This window comes from Leptodactylus fuscus, chromosome 7 (genome assembly GCF_031893055.1).
Source record: "Leptodactylus fuscus isolate aLepFus1 chromosome 7, aLepFus1.hap2, whole genome shotgun sequence".
NCBI lineage: Eukaryota > Metazoa > Chordata > Amphibia > Anura > Leptodactylidae > Leptodactylus > Leptodactylus fuscus.
In genome coordinates, this window is record NC_134271.1 from 20,662,576 (window position 1) to 20,685,569 (window position 22,994).

The 22,994-nt window shown below is 43.3% G+C and overlaps 1 protein-coding gene across 1 annotated transcript; it reads right to left on the bottom strand.

Moving 5' to 3' along the window:
- Nucleotides 1–253: 253 nt before the first annotated feature.
- Nucleotides 254–22,096, bottom strand: PIDD1 (p53-induced death domain protein 1). The gene is made up of 16 exons (XM_075281292.1): nucleotides 21,888–22,096; nucleotides 18,529–18,862; nucleotides 15,868–16,281; nucleotides 13,765–13,971; nucleotides 12,318–12,372; nucleotides 10,945–11,146; nucleotides 9,534–9,668; nucleotides 9,258–9,434; nucleotides 9,004–9,151; nucleotides 8,800–8,935; nucleotides 8,021–8,171; nucleotides 4,822–4,945; nucleotides 4,423–4,541; nucleotides 3,480–3,587; nucleotides 2,890–3,095; nucleotides 254–1,452 (listed from the first exon to the last, which is right to left on the bottom strand). Exons 2-16 carry the CDS (start codon nucleotides 18,785–18,787, stop codon nucleotides 1,209–1,211), a joined length of 2,685 nt encoding a protein of 894 aa, XP_075137393.1. The 5' UTR covers nucleotides 18,788–18,862; nucleotides 21,888–22,096; the 3' UTR covers nucleotides 254–1,208.
- Nucleotides 22,097–22,994: the final 898 nt, after the last annotated feature.

Below are 22,994 nucleotides of genomic sequence, written 5' to 3' on the forward strand. Positions count from 1 at the left end.
ATAACCCTATATAGCACAGAGCTCAGCTTCTCTCCTCTATCATATAACCCAATATATCACAGAGCTCAGCTTCTCTCCTCTATCATATAACCCTATATATCACAGAGCTCAGCTTCTCTCCTCTATCATATAACCCTATATATCACAGAGCTCAGCTTCTCTCTTCTATCATATAACCCTATATATCACAGAGCTCAGCTTCTCTCCTCTATCATATAACCCTATATATCACAGAGCTCAGCTCCTCTCCTCTATCATATAACCCTATATATCACATGACACAGCTTCTCTCCTCTATCATATAACCCTATATATCACAGAGCTCAGCTTCTCTCCTCTATCATATAACCCTATATATCACATGACACAGCTTCTCTCCCTCTATCATATAACCCTATATATCACAGAGCTCAGCTCCTCTCCTCTATCATATAACCCTATATATCACATGACACAGCTTCTCTCCTCTATCATATAACCCTATATATCACAGAGCTCAGCTTCTCTCCCTCTGTCATATAACCCTATATATCACAGAGCTCAGCTTCTCTCCTCTATCATATAACCCTATATATCACATGACACAGCTTCTCTCCCTCTATCATATAACCCTATATATCACAGAGCTCAGCTTCTCTCCTCTATAATATAACCCTATATATCACATGACACAGCTTCTCCCCTTGTATCTTATCCTGCTCTCAGATCTTGCAGCAGGAATCACCTGACCGGTTCACACTAAAACCAAGCAAATGAGATGATAAAGACAAAAACTCAAAGCAAATTCCAGTTAATTGAATATGAGAAAAAACCTGTTGTGCACATGGTACCAAACCTCAATATGAGATCCCCTGGTACTCACATTATTACTATGAAAGACAAAACCATCACTATCTGGTTTTTGAGGTTTAGAGTGGTTATACCACGGGGATAGGGGTAAGTGTCCATCGTCCATGAGAATGGTAGTGACTGAGAGCCCCATGTGAATACAATGGTGATTCATTTCTATGGGACTGATGGAAAGTTCTCTGGATGTCACTGTAACCGTGACTGAGCATGCTCACCACTACTCCATTCACATGGTTCACTTGGGGTCCCAGGAGGTGAACCCCAAGTATCTAGACCCTTATTCTTTAAGGGATAAGTGCTCTAAATGACAATACCCTCCAAAGGTGAGCTTCAGCCTCCAGCTTGTGTCCATTCTGTCCTCACGACTGACTCATTGCAATTGCAGAGTCTTCACTGCTGTTACCTTGGTCCAGGCCGACCCTTCGAATAGACTGGGTGTATTTTTTCTTTCCTAATGTGATCACGTCTTCTATTTCATCAGCTATGTCATTTCTTTTGCTATTCCGCATGGCCTGCACTAACTTCTGGACACAGTCCGGCTGCTCAGAGTTCGTCCGGGCCCATAAAAATATCATATCCAAGATTAGCTGATGTAAGTCTTTGCTGGGAAGATACAAAATAAGAATCGTCAAACCATCATCTTCATCAGATATGGAGACATGTCATGTTAAAGTGTGTAAGGATTCCTTCCGTTATTCAACCTGGCAATGCATGGAAATATTGACAACTGGGTGTTACCATTCCTCTTGTCAATGGGGTGTGTCCTTACACCCTAAAAACAGTGGCCAGCATTGACAGTGTAAGCTCTGACCGACAATCTGATGTGACAGATTTACCACAGTCACTGATGCTGGATGATAAATTGGGTGTTTCTTAGTCTGAGTTTATACCCCCTTCTAGAGGACTTACGTCGCATCAGAATTATACACAATGTTGGTGCATTTTGGGACATTGTGGTGCATTAAGGCCATATTCAACTTTTAAAGGACAGAAAGAGGGACATAATGTGCACTATGCACACCACAGCAAATTTAGCTCCACCCACTTCCAATTTGACTCCACCCATTCCCATCTATATTTCTTTGTGCTCCCCACACAGTATAATGCTCACCCTAATATTATATGCCCCAACATTATAATGTTCTCCTCAGATTGACCCAACAGTATAAAGTCTCTCTCCTAGTGCACCCATAGTTTAATGTCCTCCCCATTGCGCCCAGTTTAATGTTCTCCCTCATTACCTCCAGTTTAATGTCCCCCTCTAGCTGCCCTCAGTTTAAATATCCTCCCCTATTGTACCCAGTTTAATGTCCTCCTCCTGTTCAATGTCCCCCTTCAGCTGACCCCAGATTAATGTCCTTTTCATCTGACCCACAGTTTAATGCCCTCTCCATATGCCCCCAGTTTAATACCCCCTCTATCTATCCCAAAAGTTTAATGTCCCCCTCATATTCCCCCCATTTAATGTCCCTCCAGTTCGTCCCCCCCCACCATCTGCCCCCACTGTTTAATGTCCCTCTACATAAAACCCTGATACTCACCAATCCTCGCTCCGCTGCTCCTCTTTTTCAGGTCTCTGCCCCCTGAGTGTTCAGTGAGCTGCTGGTTCAATGTGAGTGATGTCATCACATCGCACTTACAGCTCCCGAACACAGGGGGCACAGTGGTGAGCTGTCCGTAGATGGCTCCTGCTTCACTACTATATTCAACTCATCTGCATCCTCTGCGGACACAGATGAACTGAATCCAGGACATACCTCCTGCCGACCAGGAGCGCAGGACAGGACCAGGAATCCGGGACTGTCCCGCTGAATCCAGGATGGTTGGGAGGTATGGCCACGCCCCCTTTTCTGAGTGCCCACACCTGCTCATGTAGCGAGTTAAAAATTTTAGCCCAAAGTAGATGCACCACATTGCACCAGAGATCTGCCACATTGTGCCAAAGACATGCCACAGTCACACCAGTGAGTAGTCAGAACCACAATACTATATCTGGATCAATATTTTAACTAAAGAAATGACAGTGACGATATCTCTCACCCGTTCTTAAAATTAATACGTTCCAGCTCCTGATACGACAGTCCCAGGTTAATACCAATGGTCATCCAATCTGATCCAATCTGATTGGCGATGCTGAGTAGGTTGGTTTCGGTCAGATAACCCATCTCGGGATTGCCTATATTCAAGGGGGGCAGTGAATGATCATTCCTTTGCCGGTCTTGTTCTCCATCTGGACCTTTTGTTTTCTGGCAAGGAAGGTAATAAGAAATAACGCTGCATTTATTAATTGCATAGTCGTAATGTAAAGTGAAGCCGGCCCGATCTGGGATAGTTGTAGGGCTAACAATCGTTCGTTCATCTATTCTTTCCATGCATATTTCCTTCAATTAAAGAGTTAAACCCCTCTTACAGTAGATTGTCTCCTACTACCTTAGCCATAACATGTCCAACACCTCTCCCCCATAACATCTGCCCCCATACACATTAGAAATTCTGCTGATTTTGCCAAAATCTCCAGGTATGGAAGGCTTATATCTAATGTATATGGCCAGATCGAGTTGACATAATAGTGTAGAATTTAGGAGCCACTTCTGCCAAATAGGGAGGCCCATCAAAGACATTGATCTTACAGGCAGTTTGATAGGCAGCGTTGCCATCCAGTCAGAACGGGAGCCTTTGCGGAGTTTTGTGACTTCATCGGGAAGACCTTCTGGGACCGATCCACGGTAAAATGAAACCTATAAAACAAAAATATATCATTATTCATGAAAGGCAGTAAAGATTGATCCTATTACTCTGATTTAGGGACAACCTCTCACCACCTCCGCTACTCTTTGTATCTGTTAATAGCTGCTGATCCACCGATTTCGGCACCGCTCTAGTCCCCAAACTATAAATGCTGTTGGTTTTGGTGTCTGATATACTATTTAGGTTCTCCATTGTCAGGTTGGCGGTGTCAGTCAGGAGCAGGAAAGGTGGGTGTTTCTGCCTCTGATAGGAGCTCTGAATCATCACCTCCATCCTGACTATACAGTGTCTATATAGCATATCAGGCACCAAAACCAACAGAACTGATTGCTCAGGAATGGTGGGGGCTAGAGAATATATTCTAACTATGGCACCAGATGCCCAGAAGTGAAGTTGGTGGAGGTAGTGAAAATAAAGAAAATGCAAAGGAGACTCATGTTCATGCTTATGGGGAAGTTGGTAGAGATAACTGGTTTATATATAGGAATTACCATCAAAACATCAGTATGTATAGCTGAGGAACTGAAAGCGACCCTCCAAGTGTGTGGTCGCTGTATCTGCATACGCTGCAGCGGCTGGAACTAGTCTACCCCTGCCCTGGTCTACACTTTTCCCTTTGTATTCCAGGTGAGTATAGGAAACTTTGTAATATATCTTACTAGAGAAATAGGTTTCCTTCTCCACTTATTAGGCTTACCTTGACTCAGACTAATTATTTTGAATTTACCTTCGTATTTATCTCCCACACAGAAGTCTATGGAGAGGGGAGGCTGTCGACGGAACGACTATGGACTGAAACGACTGGAAGTAATGAGAGATTCTCACCTGTCCCTTAACATCTTTCTCCATCCTGTCCGCAGACGATGTAACATAGACCTCCTTCATGTTTTTCATACGTGAGTAGAAGACAAAACATATTCTGCCGTCTACACAGTCAGGACGCTCTGAGTGCGACAAAACAGAACCAAGACTGAGAATCTGGTCCACAGCTCTCTATATCTGTCTGGTGACTAAGGATGTGAAGGTAACTACTATAAGGAATGGTCATGTGACAGAGAAACAGGTGTAGGCAGGACGGGTTCTCGCGTATCGGGAGATAAAGCCATACCCACATCGCCACGTAAGCACCCAGTACTCTCACCCCTGTGTCCATCACATGACCAAGACAGAATTTTATCTCCTAAGATTACACAATGAAAGTTTCGAGCAGACTCTGCATTATACCTGAATACAGTTTTAGACCTTGTTCGAACGTTGCAAAGAATTGTTCCCCTTCCACCAATTCGACCAGGTCAGACGGCTCCGGGCCCTTGTATCTGTCCTGCAGTCTCTTAACTGTTGACTCCACCTAAGGGAAGATGCCTGAAGTATTACACATTTATAGAAAAGTTCAAGCCAAAACTTCGTCTCCTTCACAATCTACATGCACGTTAGATAAATATTACTCATGCCAATAATTTAGGGTTTGGTTTTTTTTGTAACAACACCTCAGCCGCCTCTCTCGGAGACTATATTATTATGTATGTATGTATGTATGTATGTATGTAGTGAAGTGTTAGCAGGAAATCTGTAATGCAGGAAATATATAAATGTCACCCCCCCCTTATATAGAAGACTGCAGATATATCATGGTGACTGTAGGTTATATATGCCGTATATACTATGGTACATTGTGCTATGTCATGCTGTACCCACCCTGTATGAATGTAGTTCAACATGCAAGGAATAAAGGAGTTTTCTGGGCAGAAAATCTTTAGTTTAGAAAGGTCTGTTAGTGCTAGTAATGGGTTAATAAGTACACCCATATACCTTTAGCAGTGTTTTGTGATATCTGTGTCTCTGGCAGTTGCTGCATCCTCTTCCTTTGTTTACTTGGTGTTAACTTCCTGCTGTGCAGCTTCCTGTGTAGCTTCTACACTAGTTCCCTCTCACTCGTTCCCTCCCTTCTCTTTCACTCCGTTACACTCCCCCTCCCTGTCTCACTAGCCTAGCGATCCCGCCCATTACTATCCCCTCCCATCCTCCCTATCTCAGTAAGTCTAGCGATGCCGCCCATTACTAGCCCCTCATACCCTCCCTGTCTCACTAAGCCTAGTGATCTCACCGATTACTAGCCCCTCCCATCCTCCCTGTTTCACTAAGCCTAGCGATCCCACCCATTGATAGCCCCTCCCACCCTCCCTGTTTCACTAAGCCTAGCGATCCTGCCCCTTACTTGCCCCTCCCACCCTCCCTGTCTCACTAAGCCTAGCAATCCCACCCCTTACATGCCCCTCCCTATCTCACTAAGCCTAGTGATGCCATCCTTTACTAACCCTCCCTCCCCCGTCTCTCTAGCTAACGTATTCTGATCACTACTAGAAGACAGGACGAGTGGAGGAGCCGTTCCCCGGACACAGGAAAGCTTGGCAAGCATTGATTGGGATAGGGGAGGGAGAATAGTAATGGTGACGTTCCAAGCAGTGAAACGGAACGTCACTGGATTATCCTAGAACGTGTCCCTGGGGTGCTCCAGGAATATGGGCAATTATAGATTTATTTTTTTGAATTGAAGTAAATTAGAAGTTAGGAGGGAGTTTAGTTTAGGGGTTAATTCTCAGGTTATCCTGGACAACCCCTTTAATACTGTAGTACTGTCTGTTGTCACTAGACGTCACTGTTGTAGAAGAATACATGTACAGCCGCTTCTAAGTTGACCAGTTTATGGCTGAAGCCACACGGCGTGCAAAGGTTACCCAAAAAGATTACCCAAGAAGTGGCCCAACCAATGGCCGTAGTGAAGCCTGTGAAGGTTGCTACAAGACTTCCTGCAACTCCATGGCCTTGGTGTTTTGCCTTTCACTTGGGGTCTTGGAGGTCAGATGTTCCTCAATCATATGGATGGATTATCAATAGACCATCACTGTATATTTCCAGTAGCTTTATATACTCATATATACACAGCAATGGATTTAGTACAACAGTACTCACACACAAAGCCCAGACAGAAAAGACATGCAGGCAATCTCACGTGCTATTACTTAGCTGGAAAGCTGGATTTTTCTATCCAGTTGTAAAGCTTGTGACATCTGTCTGAAGCACAATGTACAAAGTAAGCCGATATTCACATTATACTTCCTAGAAACTGCACACTAACAGGGATATCACCCAAGATTGGTCAGAATTGTCTTATACAGTCTAAAGGTTTATACTTCTATAGTGATGGTGTATATATCACTTCCTAATCTGCAGAAGTCCAATTTCTGGGAACTCATTGATGCTGAGATCAGAGGGCTCACCATCGCGTACTTTAGCGCCCCTTCCAGAAATGTTCCCTTTGCTCTGGTGTTCCTGGCTACCAGCAGTATATACTGCAGCACAGCCCGGTCATTGGGAGTAATGGCGTATCCTACTAATATAATCCTAAACTAATATATGACATAACTGCATAGACAATAATTCTCTGAATATATTCATTATTGGTACAAGTCAATCCAGGGCATTCCTATAAAGCAGAAACATAGATCCAAAGTATTCCCTGACACTATCCTGGAAAACTGTCAGCAGCCTGTAGTTGCAGTTTATGGCAGCCTGTGAAATCGCAGAAGCATGGCCCATGCACAGGCGGCACATTAGGGACATCTTCCACGTGTTCCCCCATGTGCTGCCCGTGCCTTTAATTCACGGGTGACTTATCTCAAGTGAAAGTGAACTGCTGACCCGTCTCTCCCCCAACGTGTGTCATCAAGGTAAAGTCAGGAGGCTCCCATATCCAGGATCATCAGGTGTGGACATTAAAGGGGCTCTATCAGCAAAATTATGCTGCTAGAGCCCCACAAATGCCTATTCAGGCACTGCTAAAGTTATATTAAACTACCCCCCCCCCAGTTTTAAAATAAAACCCTAAATAAGAATATGTTAATCTCATCTATCGTGCACCACGGTGGGTGGCATTCATGGTCCGACGTCATCTTCAGCCACGCCTCCTCTTCCAGCGATGTCTTCAGGTCCCGTCTTCCTCCGGCGCTCGTGAACTGCCATTGATAAAAAAAATGGTGCGGGTGCATGCGCAGTAGCATGCTGCTACTACTACTACTGCGCATCACCCGCGCCATTTTTTATCAATGGCAGTTCACGAGCGCCGGAGGAAGACGGGACCCGAAGACATCGCTGGAAGAGGAGGCGTGGCTGAAGATGACGTCGGACCCTGAATACCCGCCCACCGTGCACGATAGATAAGTTTAATATAACTTTAGTGGTGCCTGAATAGCCTTATTAAAGGCTATTCACGCATCTGTGGGGTCTATCAGCATATTTTAATCGATTTATCTATTGTCTAAGACAGCTTTACATACAATGTTCAATGTTCCTTATTACAAAAAAAAGTATAGTGAAAGCAAAAGAACAGATGAAACAGATCCGAAGTAATACATAAGGGCTGTACCTTGTGCTTAGGGACACATTGCAGCAGCACCTGCTCCGGATCCCGTTTCCTCTGCAAAGCAACAAAGTTGACTTGGTACATGCGCAGTTTGTTGTACACGTTCTTGGCTAGCTCACCGACATAGGACTTTGTGGTATACCATAGCCAGTACCTTAAAGAGATAAATTAAAGGGATTTTCCCATGAACATCACCACTTTTAGATTTGTAGACAACTAAAAGAAAGCATTTTTGCAAATATAAAGAATTAAAAAATTTACTGAATTTTAGGCAAGGGGCCTACATGATGTAAACACCACAGTTTGGCCTTGGCGCTTTACAGTCACTCCAAGGTATATGGGATCCCATCTTGTGAAAATACGATTTCCAAAACTGTTGCGGTTTTGGAAATTGCCACATGTCAATTAAACCTACGGAAATGCCGGTGTTACCCCTATACGTATAATGGAAGCAGAGGGTCCAAAGAGGAAACCTCTGCGGACTTTCTGTGCAAAGTGCTGCAGGAAAACCCTCAAGGGATAGGTCATCCATATCAGATTGGTGGGGGTCTAAAATCTGGCACCTCCACTGATCAGCTGTTCTCAGCAGCAGCCATTACCAGAACTATACAGTGGATGGACATGGAAGGAGATGGCTCTGTCCACTGTGTAGTGTCTGTTTCTGATTACTACAAGGTCAATTGGAGCTGAGCTGATGTAACCTGGTACTGTCACTAAACATGGCATGGAGTGGTCAAGACATATTATACTAATATCTAACCTGGCTCGTAATAGGAACTCACCATGAAAAATGATCCACCTGGAAATTAGCATAAATATGAGAGATCTGCAGCACAACCTGGTTGGTTATGTCAGTCCAGGTCTGCGCCCGTGGATCACCATGCAAAAGGAACAGACGGGAACGATCCAAGGTGTCACCTTCAAAACAAATACACTGTCAATGGACCAACAAAGACCAAACATACACAACGAGCTTAATATCTGACCTGTCACTCCGGGTGGGAGAGGTAACTGAATCTTAACAGCACTCAAGAAGTTTTCTGCTGAACTTTGTGAAAGACATAAGAGTGGGCTAGTAGAGGACTCAGAGTCTCCGGTGATCTTCTGTAGCATTTTCTTGGAGACCGGCAAAACCTGACATGATAAATCAATGATATTAAAAAAAGGGATGAAAATTAGAACAGCATGAAATTACATCATCATGGTTGGCGGTAGTCATTTACCATTACAGATCACTTACCTGCATGCAGACAGTTCGAGTCTCTGCAGTTGCACCTGGAGGAAACTCAACCCGGATATTTTGGTCCACACTAGAGAACAGGAGCTCTCCCTCTTTGGGGACTTCGCAGCGATCCTCAACTAAACGTGAGACCACAAGGAACCAGGAGAAGTGAGCAGTCTTACAAGACGCCAGCATCTGGAAGGAGAAAGACCGAATCACACAGAGATAAACAGACTATACGTGTGGTTGGATGTCACCCTGTATAAGACATGAGCTTCTTCTTGATGGTCCCACCTCATGTGATGACTTCTCCTTTATTGTGGTGCTCAGATCCATCCATGTTGCACAAGAGTCACTAAAAGTCCTGATAACAACCTCACGCTTTGGTACAGGCTTCAGGCAGGCAAATGGGATATTGATTTCCACATCCTGTGATAAATGGTAGAAACAGTCAGTAGGTTGGTACTGTGATGTACGGGGGATTCAGAAGCTCTGGTTTCTTTCCCAAAAGCAGTCTTTATTGCAGCAGACAAGCTTAAAGGTACAGATAGTGCTGCTCAGCAGGTCAAAACAAACAAATGAAAATAAAGACCTATGCCTCTCCGGCGGCTTACTAAACGAGTAATTCCCTCACTAACCAGGGGGTCAGCCTACCGCTGACCTCCTAACAAACAGGGTTCACAAGTAAACAAGGTGTACACATACCCGGCCCTTTAACAGCGTCCGTTTTGGCAGAGCTTTCCCAGACTGATTGAGTGTGTGTTTCGGTCTCTCTCCTCTCTCTCTCAGCAAACAGCACACCTGTGCTACTTACAGAGCTCTGCTGGTCGGTTCCCAAGTCTGGAGTGGATTTCCCTACAGGACTGGCCCGAAATTTTACTCCAGTCCGGGACCTACAAGCTAAACGCCTGTGCATACTGCAACAGTCTTGGGGAAAAAATAGCGGTTCTCCCACACTATACCTATCTCCACTTCACAGTACATATACAACATGGACTCTTACTCTGCTTAGTGGATACACCAAATAATTGTATGATGCGGGTCTAAGCGCACTTTTAATAACATTGTACATATGTCGCTTGCAAACGTAACCATCACACAGAATAGGTTTCCATAGACTTCTATGTAACCTGATCTATTTGCAGGCTGTAGCACATCTTCACTTAAGACAAATTTTTCAGTAAATGGAACAGTTTAGCAGGCAGGAGAGGGACTTTTCCTCTGATATGTTAAAAAGTTTCCTATACTCATCTGAACTATTTATTTAGGGGGGAAAATGACACCATAAACTTCTGAATAGTGTGTGAATCAGTAGGTCAATCTGCCAATCCCATGACCAGCCTGGGGACTATTTGGTGGCTGAATAAAGTGACCGATGTGCCCAGTAAGTGAGTGCAATGGTCACTTTACAATAGTAAGAACAGTACTACATGGATAGGGCATAATATAATTATATAAGCGGGGCTTTAAGCTTGCAAAAAATCCTGGTATATGTTCTCTTTTTGGAGCCTTGTTTGTTCTCTTTTATGCTGATTCTATGGGACAATTTCCCACCCCCTTGTTCGACAACAATGCATTTCCTTCCAAAGGGCAAAGTCCTGGCTAGGTTCTCCACAGAATCGAGTCAGGGTCCCCCAGCATCTGCGTAGTCTGACCCTACTGTATATATGCTCTTGAAGATATCCCATTATCAATTACACCTTACCTGAAGGAACTGTATGCCATGAGGCTGCAACTCCAACGTGCTACTTAGGAGCACATCATGGTGGCCAAGTCTCACATGCTGCTGGTCTGGGAACAGTATTTGGTAATATATTCTTGTGTCGCACGATACAGCTCCAGGAGGAAAACAAAGGTGAAATCCATGTGGGAGGAATACCCAGCATCCATCTGGTGTGACACAGAAGCTGAGGAAACACATTCGATACCATGAGAAAAAAATATTATTGCTCTCAGTTGGAAAAACAAACTCAATAGCTAACTTAGACCATTTGGGATGTTATCGGCCATCGTAAGGACAAAACAAGCAAAAATACAGATAAGGCTGGGTATATGTCTGCGCCAGGTGTTTATTTTTCTGGTCCGTTGGAGGACCAGAAGAATGGGAAAATGGACGGCAATAATAGTGGACATGAACGGAGCCTGAGGGATCCCATTAACTATAATGGGACCCATTGGATGTTCATTCTTTTTAAGGATTGCAGCGCTTTTTCATCTGAGGTCTGGTTCACATCTGCGTTCGATATTTCATTCGGGGAGTCCGCTTGGGGACCCCCGAACAGAATACCGAATGCATTGACAAGTGGTGAGCAATGAAAGCACATGGATCCCATAGACTATAATGGGGTCCATGTGTTTTCCGCGTGCTGCCCGCACGAGTCACACAGAGAGAAAAGTACTACATGAACTACTTTCCTCTCCGCATGTTCCGTGCGGACACTGCTTGGAAAACACACGGACCCCATTATAGTCTATAGGGTCCGTGTGCTTTCAATGCTCATCGCTTGTCAATATGTTCGGTATTCCATTAGGGGGCCCCCAAAATGAAATATCAAATGCAGATGTGAAGCGGGCCTTACTATTTATGACAGATCTGCGCCAGATGTGAACCCTTATGGGAATACAAAAAAAATCTTTGGGTTACAGGTACCAGCTTGAAAGTAAAAAATCTTTTCCTGTTTGCAGTGATCTCAGAGGGATCTCTTATTCTGAATGCTGGAATAGGGCTGGCCATACACATCAGATAAAAGTCACTAGCCCAACTACTAGCCCTACCTAACTAACTCAGCCCACCCCTCCACCCCATACCTACCTGTCTTCCTGTCCAGATCTCCTGGGCACAGGAGATCACGTCCTTCTGTCCTTCTCCTCTTCACATCTACCGGCGCCTGCACAACACAGCATCCTTGAAGGAAGAGACGTTTCGTGCCCAGAAGCCCCAGACATGAAGACAGGTAAGTATGATGGGGTGGTAATATTGCTGACGTTCTGTTTCCGTTAAAAGGGAAACAGAACATCACCGGAAACAGACCCATAGGGACCACTGGTGACACCCTAAACAAGATTGATGTTACTTACCTCTTGTCTTCTGGTTTCACATAGAGTTCCTTTATATCTAAGCTTTCACTTTCATCTGTAGAATAGACAAGGGTAAGTAGTTATGTAACCATACACACAAATCATCAGGAGAATGGCCTGTTCACACAGTGCAGTTGTGTAGTTTACATATCCTTCTTATTTTTTAGCCTAAGTCAGGAGTAAATCGATAAAACAGAGGAGTCTTTGTTTTAGGTGACTGGATAGACTCTACATGGCTTGTTCCCACTGTGAAGCATGGAGGCGGAGGTGTGATGGTGTGGGGGTGCTTTGCTGGTGACACTGTTGGGGATTAATTTATAATTGAAGGCATACTGAACCAGCATGGCTACCACAGCATCTTGCAGCGGCATGCTATTCCATCTGGTTTGCGTTTAGTTGGACCATCATTTATTTTTCAACAGGACAATGATATTCCATATGTGTTACTTCATAGTTTTGATGCCTTCAGTGTGAATCTACAATTGTCAGTCATGAAAATACAGAAAACTCTTTGAATGAGAAGGTGCGTCCAAACTTTTGGTCTGTACTATATATACACACATATATTTTCTATTTGTGCCATTAATAAACTATTATACTTTTCATATGTTTCTTTCCTAAAGATAGGCCATTAATATCCTAATAAATACCGCCTGTTACTTTAGTTGAATGTTGTTCTGTGTCCTATTTAGTAGGTTTACACCTTAAAACAGCATCAAACTACTCTGTGTGAACCATGTCCAACACTAATGTTTATAGTTAATAGACTACAGGGCAAATTTAAAATGTATTGTATGCCAACATGGCCCCAGCGGAGGATGTGTCTGATTAGAAGACATTCACCTCATCATAAAACAGATCCAACCTTGGCCAATCTACAGCTATATCCTCCTACGAGTTAAAGAGAACCTTTCATGTCCTCATCAATGTGTCGGCTTTCCAAGTATGTGCCCCGATGCTGGAGATATCGGTGCTGTTAATTTCGGCACTGATATCTCCCCACTGTCAGAAGGGCGGGCATTACAGTTTAGTGTCATCACTGGGCTGGGAGGAACGCCCCTCTGATAGTACTCCTCCATAGACTTGTACTGTCGGGGGGGGCGTTCCTCATAGACCAGGACTGAATTCAGCAGACTGTTGGCTATCTAGTGGTATATAACACCGCACATCGATGTAGACATGATAGTTCCTCTTTAATTCACATGATATGTTTTTGATGAACAGACGAAAAAATGCATAAAAACCTGAACAAGTTTGAGCTACACAATGTGTGCCGACCATGTGCCCTATTCTACCACCAATATGCCATAAATGTCTCTAATGGGACACCAACGTTAAAGGGGTTTCCACACAATAACAAGTTATTCCCTATATATTAAATAGGAGATAGTCTGCTGATCAAACCCGCAAATATTTTAAAGGCCTATGTTTCGGGACAGTATTTTACCTTCAGAATGAGGTGACGGCTCTGGTTCACCTATGGGGTTCCCTTGGAGATATACACAAGAGCACTGTATAATTTCTATAGGGACTGCGCGTAACTTATTGTTCTGTAAGTCCAGACGAGAGAGGTGAGGCAGACTGGCCAGACCTGCTGGTACAGCCACAAGTAGATTGTTGTGAAGGTAAAGCTGCTGGAGGGACATCATATTACCTGTAAGAAAAAACAGATTTCCATATTATTTGGGATCGTGAAATGTGTGGTTGGCATTTAACTGGGTGTTCTCATATTGTACTGAATAGCAAAAAGGTCCTATGGCTGAATGTGCTTCCATCAGTCTCATGTTTGGTTTGGGGTCCGTCTATGTACTTCTGACTAGCTGCTTGTGTTGTGCTGATAGGGTATAAGTCATGGAAAGCAAGCAGCTCTCCTGACTGTGCTCAGATTTCTCTTTTCTCTGCCAAGGATCGTTTTAGGTGCATCATAATCTGGTTTTGCAGTCTATCCCTAGAAGTTGTATGTTACGTTCACTTGGACTCAGTTATAACTTTGCTATTTTATAGTTAATTCTGGTACAAATACATGTACAGAAACAAGTAGTAGTAATAATGAATAAAGTAGGGGATGGATTGCGCAAGATTCTACAAACATTTTAGGACATTGTAACTTTTAATGAAAACTTAAGTACCCTTTAAGTAAAGGAGATGCTTCACTCTAAGAGTATGTTCACACAGAGTTTTTTACAGAATGGATTGTGAGGCTGAACCTGCTTCAAAAAACGCTTCCCATAAATTTCAATGGGAGTAAGTAGCAGTTTTTTCCCTCTAGCTGATTTTTTCTGCTAGAGGGAAAAAAAAGCATTATGACTAGAGATGAGCGAACAGTAAAATGTTCGAGATTCAATTTTCGTTTCGAGTAGCCTCTCAATATTCGACTACTCGAATCGAATATCGAACCCTATTATAGTCTATAGGGGGAAAATGCTCGTTTCAGGGGTAGGCAACGTTCGATCAAATTATACTTACCAAGTCCACGAGTGAGGGTCGGGCTGGATCCTCCGAGAAGTCTTCTCCGTGCAACGTCCCCGCGGCGTCTTCCGGCTCTGAATTCACTCTGCCAGGCATTGGGCCTGGGCAGAGCCGACTGCGCATGCCCGCACTACAAGCGGACATGCGCAGTCGGCTCTGCCCAGGCCCAATGCCTGGCAGAGTGAATTCAGAGCCAGAAGACACCGCGGGGACGCTGCACGGAGAAGACTTCTAAAGGTAGGAGAAGAACCAGCGTTGACTGGCCGACTGTATAGCATTCGGCCAATCAATGCTGGTTCTGCATCGAACTTTTCCATTCGAATAGTGAGTGGTACTCGATCGAGTACGAGTATTTCGAATACCGTAGTATCGATCGAATACCTACTCGATCGAGTACTACTCGCTCATCTCTAATTATGACCTTGATTTAGGTGGATTCCGTATTGAAAAACCCATTGAAATCAATGGGAGGCTGAAAAAATGCAATGCGTTTTTTTTTGTTGTTGTTGCAGTTTTTGATGCGTTTTTTGACATGTGTTCTGCAAAAACTGCATCAGAAGCAGCAAGCGTTTTTAAGGGACGTTTTCAGGTCCATACAGTGTGCTGGACCAGAAAAAGCGTCAGAAACCAGGATGAAAAACGCGTCAAAAACTGCATCATGTAAAAGAAACGTGTCAAAAGTTTCCTAATTCCTGAAGCAGAATTTTTCAGCCTGCAAAAAACTACGTATGAACATACTCTTGGGGTATGTTCATACGGTGGGAAATGAAGAAAAATTCCTCTTCCTTTTATGCTGCCCGCTTTTTCGCCGCGGTCTAGCCACGGAGGGATGTCGCTAATGATTAGACCCAGATGAATGGGATAATCAGCAGGGGGTCTCAAGCCGCAGAATTTGCGGCAAGATCGAGCAGGATGCTTCTTTCTTCTCTGCCTCCCATTGTTCCCATTCGAAATCCGCCCCCAAATCTGCGGCAAATTCCTCCGTGTGAACACAGCCTAAAGTGTCTATACAGCAGTTACTTGATCCATTTTTATTTTTGGAATCTGAAACAAAATCTGATAGAATTCTGGTGACACTTACACATGGTTTCCGGAAGATTGGCAAGCAGATTTCCAGACAGATCCAAATCAATACATTTCTGCAAGTTTCCGACCTCCTCTGGTAGAGACGTGAGCCTATTCTCAGACAAGTCCATTTTCTCCAGACTTTTCAGCTGCCCGATTCCTGTAGGGAGCTCTACCAGTTGGTTAGACATGAGTAAGAGGTCGGTCAAAGATTTCAAATCACCAATATCATCCGGAAGTGTCCTGAGTTGGTTGTACCCAAGATGGAGACTAGTAAGTAAAGTAAGGGCAGTGACACAAGATGGAAGCTCGGAGAAGTTGTTGAAGCTAAGATCCAGATGGCACAGCAAGGAAAGCCTACTGATATCTGGTGGTAGAGTTGTCAGTAAACCATTCTGACATCGTCCATGGTCATCCCGCAGATGTCCGCCTGAGAAGAATGATATAGTAGGTGAGAAGGGAACATTTATATCTCCATGTGGTACCCACTGCTTGCGCTAAAAGTTGTCATTGAAAGACAATGGTCTTCATATGTGACTACAAATTAAAATTTTTATCTGGAGACATCAAATTTAAAAGGGGTAGAATGGATTTAAAAAAAAATTAAAAATGACGTCCTACATCCCCACCACAATTCTTCCAGGTCCCTGCTGGTCTCTACTCCCTGGTCCAGTCTCGAAACCTAGGAATTACCATCTCAGCCAACCATTGGTTGAGACGGGGCACCAGCAGCGATAAGTGACGATTCTTTTGATATTGTTTTAGCTGAATCTCCCCCTTTCTAAAAATAAAAATGTACCCTACCAAACAACCCCATGGATTTTCCATCACACTGAGCTTTCTTAAAAAATGGCGGCTGAAATGTGATGGCCGAGATCATGTGACCACCAGGCTGCAATGTGAGTTCTATAGAACTTTGCGAAAAAATCGGAACCGAATATTATAGTTGAGTTCATTGACCAAGGATGAAAAGTAAAAATCCTTTACTGGAACTTGGAAACCCCTTTACTGCCAAAAACAATGTTCCTCTGAAGACATCTTGCTAAATATTGCTTAAAATAAATTTCTGTGGTCTGACAATATCCGGGAACCCACCAGGGCCTGACCTGTACCCTTTTTTCCCGACAACCCTGCCTCTCTTTCAGAACTAGTCACCATGGCTCTCAACCACATTTGGGTCTCTCAAGAGACTTTCTGTGAGACATTATCCTTGTCTGACCTTCTGAAGATATTGATAGAGAACCTCACTATGAGAGGGGCACATAGCTACTACCAATTCAACTAAACTATCATTAAAGATGTATTAACAAGCCAGAAAATTGCTTCTGAGCATGTGAAACACAATCCCTGGGCGGAAGGTTGTGGAGAGAACTAGGGAATATTGGAGGTTATGTGTTATGTGACATCCCGTACATCTGGGAGGGGAAACATAACCAAATTATCCGGGTATAGGAAGTCACACAAGTAGGAGGTAAATATTAAGCCTCAGCATCTTTTTGGTAAAGAGTATATGGTCAATATATGTATGTTACCATACTCTTGATAGATTGTAGAGATGACTCAATAGGGGAGATTTATGGAATCAGAAATATATAGAAAGTTTTGCTTCTGTTCAATCTAGTCCTGGCTTTGGCTCAAAAAAAATAAATACTACAAAATCTGCAACAATAAAAGCTGCGTTATCCTTAGGTCACACGCTGCAGAAATACAGCTTTTTCTGTTGCAGATTTTGCTGTGGTTTTTCTGAGCCAAAGCTAGGAACGGATTGAGCAGAAGGGAGAAGTATAAGAACTTCCTATGTGTTTGCAATTCCTTTTGAAGACAATCTTGGCTTTGGCTCAAAATACCGCAGCAAAATCTGCAGCAAAAAAACGGCGGTTTTTTGCTGCAGATTAAGGCCTCAGCCTTACAAGGCAAAAAGATGCCTTGATCACATTAAACCTATGACAACTTAATAGCTAAAAAGGCAGAATTTGGCAGTAAATAGGGTAAATCAAAAATCTTTCTTGGTGATTGAGTATTTAATAAGGCAAACGAGTTGCACCCAAGTGGGGTCCAAATGAATACTTGTAGCATGAAGATAGATGGATGGATGGATAGATGATAGATAGATAGATAGATAGATAGATAGATAGATAGATAGATAATAGATAGATAGATAGATAGATAGATAGATAAGAGATAGATAGATAGATAGATAGATAGATAGATAGATAGATAGACAGACAGACAGACAGACAGACAGATAGATAGACAGACAGACAGACAGATAGGAGATAGATAGATAGATAGATAGATAGGAGATGGATAGATGGATAGATAGATAGATAGATAGATAGATAGATAGATAGATAGATATAGATAGATAGATAGATAGATAGATAGATAGATAGATAGATATGAGTGAGATAGATAGATAGATAGATAATAGATAGATAATTCAAGCAAAGCTCTACTGCAGTGCTTCTAAATTTCTGTAGTACCCTCTACTCAATTCGCTTATATCCTACATATAATACTTACAGCTATGATGTCATACACTGCTTAAACACAGCACCCCTTACCAAGATGGCATGCAGCACTTAGGGTATATACACCACAGCCTAAAAGGCCATAAATTCATGCAAGTGCTTGCAGTATGACTGGTGATAGTTATGGGTTTTGGAGAATCTTTTACCTCTCAGTACCAGTGATCTCAGATGACTGAACTTTGGCAGATGGGCCACCACCGATGGTATAATTGCATCGTTGCTGCTAAGTCGGAGAAATTCCACCTCCACCAGGTCACTTGTGTGATTCTCTGTCACCTGCAGGAACCTCTCACATCCATCCGGGTAGACATCAAGGATGAGTCTGTTGCCTGCGATATGAGGAGTGGGAGAAGTCGGTCCCTCGGTGCAGGTTCCCTCCCACCTGGGGTCCAGAAGATGCTCCATCTCTCATTGTCTAAGTGTGGCAACGCTGGCATGTCACAGCTCGCCCAACACGGAGGAGATCTCGGCTATACTAAGCTGTGAAGAAGAAGAAGGAGAGCAGAGCAAAATCATCAACTGGAAATGTCATGTATGTACTGTTACAGGCTGTCAGAATCCAAAAAATCCTCCAATGTATGGGCATATTGAATATAATGCAATTATGTATCATCATCGGGAAGAAAGCTTTACGTCCACACCAGTTTTGGATAACAGAAGATGAACACCTAAGGTTTTGGGAGGTCGTTTTTCATTGACGTCTAATTCTGCAGTCGAAAATTCAACAAAATATCAAAATATACAAAAGTAGGCTCATATATAGTAAAGTTGCAGGCACCTTTTGACACGATGGGATGAGACTGTTGTGGTTATGTCTAGATTTTGGTGTCAAACATGGTGCATTCTGGTGCATCTATTGTGATATAAAAAAAAAATACAACTTAATAGGCAACTGGGCGTGGCTTCACATGCAAAGGGGGCCTGGTTAAAATACAACAAAATGCACCAAATTGCAGCCTAAAATTCTGGCACTAAGTAAGCCCAAAAATAGATAAATTTAGACCGGACCATATTTTTTCAGTATCCTAAAAAGAAGTGCCCATGGCTGCCTACTATTGAGAAGAATGGGAGGCAAAATTAGCTCCAAATAAGTACACACTGTCTATTAGTGAATGGAAGGCAGTATATTCAACACGTTGACAATAATGTAACACATATCATACATCATAAAGACAATTGTTATTGGTTTGCACATTGGGGCAGATAACACAAACCAACACACCTCTTGTGCGGGCAGAGGGTTCGCCTCATGTATGACAGGGCACCCCCCTCCTCATAAATCAGGCGCACCCTCTGATGGCCTATGAGCCTGTACTGAAATCTCTGCAAACTGATATAGATGACAATAATCTGGTGGATCGGTGACCCTGCTCACGCCCTGCCCCATTCCAGGAAAGTTGGAAGGGAAAAGGCTGAATTTTTTGTGCAAAAGCTCAACTTTGCAACTTTTTAATGCCTTCTATGCTTAAAAAAAAAAAAAAGGATCAGGGGATAATCATACACATTAGGGAGAGTGTGTGCCTACATAGGCGTGCGGAGACTTACAAGTCATTCCTGCTCCGCTAGGGATTCTGGGTAAAAAAATATGGAAATCTATTCTCCAGGATGTAATTAGGAGAACAGTGCACTCTGTATGCTGCCCTCTAGAGGGCAGCCCCCTTAACATCATGCATGAATCTGTTAATAAGCCTACTAACAAATCAGTATCCCTGCGCTATGCTGAGGAGGTCCAAAAGACCGAAACAGCGCTGTCCATAGCTGGGAATCTGCTCCTTTTGGAATAGAAATACTAATTTGGCAATAAACTCCGCATCATGTTAGTAGGCTTATTAACTGAGTCATGCATGATGTTAATGAGGCTGCCCTCTAGAGGGCAGCATACTGAGGCACTGTTCTCCTAATTACATCCTGGAGAATAGATTTGCATATTTTTTTACCCAGAGTCCCTAGCGGAGCAGGAAAGACTTGTAAGTCTCCGTACTGCCTATGTAGGCACACACTCTCCCTAATGTGTACGATTATCCCCTAACCCTGGTCTATAGTCTCTCACTCTGCCAAATCAGTATCCCTGCGCTATGCTGAGGAGGTTCAAAAGACCAAAACAGCGCTGTCCATAGATTGGAATCTGTTCCTTTTGGAATAGAAGTACTAATTAGGCAATAAACTCCGCATCATGTTGGTAGGCTTATTAACTGAGTCATGCATGATGTTAAGGAGGCTGCCCTCTAGAGGGCGGCATACAGAGGCACTGTTCTCCTAATTACATCCTGGAGAATAGATTTGCATATTTTTTACCCCCCCCCCCCCCTACCACCAAAAAAAAGAAACATGATAAATCTGCCTCATAGATTTTATTTTCAATTCACAAAAAAAAAATGTCACGTAGACTCTATTTTAGGACTAATGCATTTGAGCAGAGTTGTCCCCAGCTGTGTTACAAGAAACACGTTAAATAAAATCATACTTAGGCCGGAGCCCCGCGTTGCAGTTTTTTAAAACACTGTGTTTTTTTTTTGTTTTTTTTTTAAATGTAGATTGTGAGCCCCACATAGCGCTCACAATGTACATTTTTCCCTATCAGTATGTCTTTGGAATATGGGATAGAAATCCATGCAAACACGGGGAGAACATACAAACTCCTTGCAGATGGTTTTTCTGCCCTTGGCGGGATTTGAACACCAGGACTCCAGTGCTGCAAGGCTGCAGTGCTAACCACTGAGCCACCGTGTGGCCCCCTCACTGTGTTTTATATTACTTGCACAAAAAAAAAAAAATCTTCAGCAGAAATTCTGCGATTTCCAAAATGTTGCGTATTTGTATATTGCAGCATACCATTTATACCTACAGTCAGTAGAGGAAAACTCTACAAACTTTCTGTGAAAATGCTGCAAAAAAATCCACAACGCATTTCAATCACGTTCTTTCCGGAGTGCTTTTTATGGGCCTGAATACGGAGTAGCAGCAGCCCTGTTCGTGCGCTGGTCACCAATGAGGCCATTGAGCCTCTACAGTGGTCCTGATCACAAATCCTCAGGAGTCGTCATCCAGGTCCACAATTGGGCGCCGCTGCTGGAACCAGGGGGCCTATAATAGGTGAGACAACTTTTATTTTCACTGATAGGCTCATGTTTAATTGTGATGTGACCCCTTTAAGTAATGGCTTCTATAGAAACAAGGCTTACCTACTGGCACACGGCTGCTAATATGTAAAATTCCAAAATGAGTCTCCTGAATGACAGTATTTGGGGCTGCAGAGGGGAAATATTATTTAGGTGTTTGCTGTTTTGGACAGGAAGCACTATGGCCGGGCTACATACAGCGCCAGCTCTCTATGGACATGTCCCACATATTGTATCATCTTATATCTGACCCCTAACACATTGCGGGAATATTCTAACATTCCTACGGTGGGTACAAAATACTGGAATAGATAACACAGGCAAATATATATATATGGGATAGGATAAAGCGTGAACCAAGCTGCAGCAATCGTGTCAGTACTCACAGTTGATGGCCGCTGTGTCTCACTGAAGGAGCCCTTTGTTCTTCTTGCAGAAGTCTCACTTCCAGCATGCAAGGTACCGGGCAGGGGTTCACATATTTCTTCTATAAGAAATAAGGGTTAAATAAAGATTGTGCAGACATTTCAGGACCCCTGTGTGCTGCAGATCTGGAGCTTTCACTACAGTCACTTTTTTGAACTTCCTGGTTACATGAGGCTGCGGTGACGGAGGAGGGGGCAGGAGCAGGAGGGCTGAAGCTACTCCCCCTCCTCCTATTCAGATCACAGGACTGTCCTATTGTGCTCTGTACCAAAACCTATCTACAGTACGTCTTGTGTCGTCATTGCTACAGTTACGCACCCCATGCTAAGTTATACCATTGGAGGCATACATCTAAAAATAAGCCAAAAAATATCCTGACACATAGGGATGAATTTCTCTTTCTATGACAGTTTTAGGGTCCATTTACACGGAGGAAAATGGTGAGGAATTTGGTGTGGAATTTCAGTGCTGAAAAAAAAGCCTCCTATTGACTTCAATGGGTTCCTTTTTCTGCTAGCTAGTAAATGGACTGTATATCACATGACTATGGACTGTATATCACATGACTATGGACTGTATATCACATGACCATGGACTGTATATCACATGACCATGGACTGTATATCACATATTCACGGTCAGAATTTTATCCACTAGAACTAAGCAGCATAAATGACCGCAAGCAGAGATTTGTCCCTTAATATTGGTCTTAGAGTCGCCATCCCCTTTAACTTTAAGGCTGAGGCTCTACATTGCATAAAAGCTGCTTTTCTTTTTGCAAATTTTGATGCGTTTTTTTGAGCCAATGCCAGGAGTGACTACAGAAGGAATAGGAAATACACTATGTGATCAAAGGTATCCGGACACCTGGCTGAAAATGACTTACAAGTTGGTGGCACCCTCCATTGGTAATGCTGGATACAATATGGTGTTGGTCCACCCTTAGCCTTCCACTCTCACATTCAATCAGGTGCTGGAAGGTTTCTTGGGGAATGGCAGCCCATTCTTCACAGAGTGCTGCGCTGAGGAGAGGTATCGATGTAGGTTGGTGAGGCCTGGCACCAAGT

Excerpts from the sequence above, each read along its gene's own strand:
- PIDD1 (XM_075281292.1), bottom strand. The coding sequence starts at position 18,787 with ATGGAGCATCTTCTGGACCCCAGGTGGGAGGGAACCTGCACCGAGGGA. Across the intron at positions 11,147-12,317 it reads GTGAAACCAGAAGACAAGAG|CTTCTGTGTCACACCAGATG; the intron begins GTAAGTAACATC and ends GTGTTTCCTCAG. Across the intron at positions 1,453-2,889 it reads CGTATTAATTTTAAGAACGG|CAAAGACTTACATCAGCTAA; the intron begins GTGAGAGATATC and ends GTATCTTCCCAG.